A 4,643-nucleotide genomic window follows, 5' to 3' on the forward strand; every position below is an offset into this window, starting at 1 on the left:
CATTTGTCAGGCTTGGGGCTTTCTACTTCTTTCTCTCGGATTTTGTTTTGGAGGTGCAGAGCAGACCCAAATGGGAGGAGGATTCACACTGCTTTAACCAGGACGGTAGTGTCTTTTGATTCGCTTAAAACCAAGTTCGGTTCCCCAGCTACCGCGATTTCCAACCATGCCAATCGCTCATTGATGTCCTACATGTTTCCGGATGCTGCATGGCGCAGACGAGGCTGTGCCACGCTCGGCCTTGCCTCTGCAGAGAGCTTAGGCTCCGTTTTGGTGCCCCTTGCCATGCCCCTCAGGGAGGACGGCACGACTAACCCCGGAAGACGGACCGCGACAGGCGCCTGCCTACAGGATTGCTCCTTGCTCTCCCCACCCAGCCCTAGGACACTGCGTCGAGGCTGAGCGGGGCGTACACCGTGGCAGCCTCCACGCAGGCCCCTCCTGGCTCCTGCTCTACGGCGGGACACGCGGCCAAGCCCAGCGCCGGCTCTCGCTCCCCGTCTCTCCCTAGAGATGTCTCTCCCTTGGACGAGCTCCAGAGTGGCAGAGACCACTTGCTGGGTAGAGGAAGAAGCCAGCTGCCGGAGACAGGACCAGGGAAAGGACTTCCCTCCTCCTCCCAAGCCAGGGAGGGAGGGAGGGCGCTGCTGAAAGGAAGCCTCTGCTCGCAAAGGTTTACAGTCCCATAACCCTCGGCACCAGCCCTCTCTCTGCCGAAGAACGCCAGGAATTCCCCTGCGCTCGGGGCAAAGCACTAGCCAAACCCTCTGCAGTCTAGTCGCGGGCTGCTCTGTTCCACTCTCCCCACTTTAGCCTTCCGAGATGAAACCAGACAAGGCAGAGCCACGCAATGCACCAGGCCCTCCGCGCCACGCAACGGGCCAGCCGGCACACAAATAGTGTTTTGCGGACGCGCAGCACGAGGAAGCGCAGACAGGCGTGCAAGTCCTCGGGGTGGCTGGTTGGTGGGGTGCAGCCTCTCTCCCCAGGAGGAAAGCTCACTCAAACACTCTGCTACCGAACTTCTGACACAGCCCTCCAACGAGGCGGCAGCGGTAAACTGAGCCACGAGACAGGGAGGGACAGAGGGACAGGACCCGCCGTCGCTCCCCGACGCTTGGGCCTGGGCCGACCTCCCCTGCCCTCTCCTCCCCTCTCCTCTCCTGCTCATTATAGCCCCACGCTGAGAAACAAATACCGGGGGGCGGGGGGGGAAATGAGAACAGCAAAAACATAATCACGCTGAGGATCTTCTCCAGTCGCCCGTGTCTTTCACAAGGGTAAGCGTGCACATGCGAGACATGAAGATGTGGACTCTGACAGAGAAACGCAGCTGCCAGTCAGGTCCCTGAGCCTGGCCGATCTTCATTCCTGCCTCCCGCCTCCCCGTCCCGTCCGAATGGCCGGGGAGGGAGATTCGCTTGAAGCTTTGGTTTGCCCCAGGCCCTTCAGGGCTCGCTTGCAGCTGACGGAAATTCTAGTTCAAAAACTTCCTGCACTTCTTGGCGCCGCAGTTACAGGGCAGTTTGTTGCTGGCGTCTTCAATGGGGAACTTGTAGTCGTACGTGAGCTCCTCCCCTCGGTAGATTTTGCGCATGGCGAAGATGACAATGTGCTTCTGGCCATCGATGTTGATGACCCGGGAGTAGCAGTTGGGCTCGCAGGAGTGATTGATGAAGCGGGCTGCGTTCCCGTGCATGGTGGCATCCACCACTTCAGAGTCGTCAATGCGGAACATGTAGCAACCGATCCCCTATGCGTGGAGGACAGAAAGAGGGTTAGGTCAGGGAAGTGACGACACAGCCACCCTAGCAGACAGCCTAGCTCAGCACAGCAACCAAAAGTCAAGCCTTTAGGAGCGTCTGCAACCTCTCTGCGCTCGTCTTCGTATGCTCACGCTTGAACTGTTTTGTCCCTGTGCTCTTTGGGTCCGCAACGCCAAGACTGGACCGAGACCCTTCCCAGCCCACGGGAGAAAATGAGAAGCGCCTCTAGACCCTTGGCAAGAATGGAAATATCCCCAGTAAGCCTGTAATCCCAATCCATGAAGTTCCAGCCGCCATTTTCACATAAGCCTGTCCTACCTTCATAGCCACTTTCTAGTTCTCCCGAACTCTTTAAGAACTTCTACAAAAGCCCATAACTCACCTTACTGTCGTAGTATTTCTCTCGTTTGTCAGTGAGGATGGAGCGAATGACATTGCCTGAATATTCGATCACCATCTCACCTGCATCGATGTTCCTTTTGCAGAACAGACCCCGGCCATGGATGGGCGACCTAAAAAAAGCAACAAGAGAAGCGACTATTTCCAATGATACAAGCGAAGCTCAGAAACCTGAGATTGCAACCGCTGTGGAAAACAGGTTCTTCGTTACAAGGATGACTGCAGTATCGTTACTCTTCTGAAACGGAACGCCATTAAGAACAATACTAGGTCTTCTCCTGCCTGCTCCTGAGCACGTGCCTTAGCGATCACCAAGGTAAGCCAGCAAAGGAATAAGCAGCTTGTGCTGAGAATTACTTTTCAAATATGTAACTCGGGCAGGCAGGAGGAGGAGGGAAAAACCGCAAACCTGCTTTCCCCCGCCCCCCTCAATTTTGCAGTCTGACTTCACAGGAGGTTTCCAGTTTTCACCTTCCGCTGTCCCAGAGGTAGCGGTACCAGAGCAAAACCGTACCTGTAGACACCAACTGCCTCCTTGGAGGTCTTCTTCAGGTGTCGGAAGCGCATGGGCATTGGCAGATCCATACTAGTCGCCCTCCTAGAACAAAGAGATGCTGCTAAGTGACAACCTTTACATGAGAGTCTGTGTCGTGTATTCTCTGGACACTTTCCAAGATGATATAATAATCTAGACACTGTGACACTGCAGCCCGCTGAGAACACAATCAGAAGTATTTCAGTGCTTTTGTATGTACATGTAAAAGATAACTTCCTCCCTTTTCTGCCCAAATTCTCAAGAGAGCGTTTTAGACAGGCATGGAAACAAAACATTCAAAGGAAGACTGGGCTTGTGGTCACCTTCGGCTCTCAGTTCTCTTGCTATAGAGACTCCTCTACATTTGCTAGTGCTTGGTAGCTTTCAGGTTTCAGAGGCCGCCTCAAAGAACACCACGCAGAACTAAGCCCGATCAGCTCCTTTTAACACCACCGCATTATTCTCCCACTTTGAACCTTTAAACCCTGCTGCATACCGGGCTGATTTCAGCTGTACTTCTTCTTCTTCCTCGTCATTCGGGTTGTATTCTGGTGGCTGTCGGTGTTTAGAAGCCAAGAAATTAAACATGTCAAATGCAGATTTCCTGCAATTTAAAGAGACCAAAGGGAGCTTGTTTTACCAACTGAAAATAAAACATGGGGTTGCCACAAGTTTGACTTACGCCTTCTCCAGTCTGTCCTCTCTTAAAGCCTTGTACACATCAGGGTAACATGCAACCCTTTCCCAGAACGGTGAATAAAAGCACCAGCCAGGAAAGCTTTGTTAAACAAAGCAACGGTCAACAAAGTGGCACAGAAAAACATGCAGACTCAGAAGCAGCAATATAGTTGATTTACACCCGCAAGTTGCTAACATTCCTTTTTAACTGAGAGCTTTAGCACCGTAGAGATTTGCTGCTCCTGCCCTGCCCTGGAGCTGGTTCATCGAGGAAATGGGCCGTTAATCTTAACAATGACAGAGCTCACACTTGCCTCAGGTGGACTTCAGCCCTAGCAGAGCCGTGTGGATTCAGGGGAGGCTCGTTGGCCTCCTCTGGCTTATGGAATCTGAACTTGTAGTTGTGGCAGTGCTTCGCTCCGTACAGTTGCTCAATCAGGAACACGACCGTATCGTGGATAATCCCCAGCATCCTCAAACCGTTCACACCTGGAGCAAGAAACAGAGCACAGCAAATACAAACCAACTGACAACGCAGACTCGGAGCAGGAGGATACAGCAGCTCGTTAAATACAACTTGTGTGCGAGCCCGCAACTGTCACAGAAGCACTGCGTGAGCTAGTTCAATCCACGTAAGAGTTTTCAGTCGTTTCGTCGGGAAGAAATTATCCTCGAAAGCCGTCAGCAGCTGAACCGAAACTCTGAAGACTCTGAACCCTAAGATGCTCACTGAAAGGTCTGCTTGCTCTCACACGTTCAAAAGCACAGTAGAAGCGAGTTTGGCACGGGATATTACCTGCAAAAGATAGCTGTTTCAGGCGGGCGTTAGAACGGGCTTCTTGGACTTTGTCGGTCAGCGACTTCCAGGCATCTGCAGCCACACAAAGAGAAGACAAGACAGTGAACGAGTATCCAAGCGCTGGGCACCATGGGTTGCCAAAGCAGGTGCCTTGCTAAGCCTCTTATTTTGCCACAGCTTATCGGGTTTCTAGTGAAACAACACACCGTCGGTAGACTTCTGTGTATGTGTGCAAGTATGCCGTTTCCTAACAAATGCTCGTATTTAAATAAGCTAACTAGAGAACCTGAAATTTGCATCCTTTCATAGGCCATAAATTAGGATCCTCGAATCCAATTGCTTCCTTCCTCTCCAAAACTCAGTTTGGCATAAAGGGAAGTAAACGCGTTCAGCATTTGGTCTGGAGGAAAAGTCTAGATGCCCTACTGTCTGATCCGCACTGACTATTGCTTGACAAAATACGGTT

At 52.2% G+C, this 4,643-nt stretch overlaps 1 protein-coding gene across 1 annotated transcript in view; it reads right to left on the reverse strand.

Moving 5' to 3' along the window:
- Positions 1-1,405: 1,405 nt before the first annotated feature.
- The window catches only part of KMT2A (lysine (K)-specific methyltransferase 2A), a 33,272-nt gene continuing 30,034 nt past the window's right edge, over positions 1,406-4,643 (reverse strand). The window contains exons 30-35 of the mRNA XM_009696453.1: positions 4,175-4,249; positions 3,693-3,867; positions 3,197-3,304; positions 2,680-2,763; positions 2,149-2,278; positions 1,406-1,753 (exon numbers count right to left, since the gene is read on the reverse strand). Of these exons, the coding sequence (XP_009694755.1) occupies positions 1,478-1,753; positions 2,149-2,278; positions 2,680-2,763; positions 3,197-3,304; positions 3,693-3,867; positions 4,175-4,249 (848 nt within the window). The 3' untranslated portion in view covers positions 1,406-1,477. The remainder of the gene's footprint in view (positions 1,754-2,148; positions 2,279-2,679; positions 2,764-3,196; positions 3,305-3,692; positions 3,868-4,174; positions 4,250-4,643) is intronic.

Source organism: Cariama cristata, unplaced genomic scaffold (assembly GCF_000690535.1).
Source record: "Cariama cristata isolate BGI_N322 unplaced genomic scaffold, ASM69053v1 scaffold10863, whole genome shotgun sequence".
In the NCBI taxonomy this organism is placed as follows: domain Eukaryota; kingdom Metazoa; phylum Chordata; class Aves; order Cariamiformes; family Cariamidae; genus Cariama; species Cariama cristata.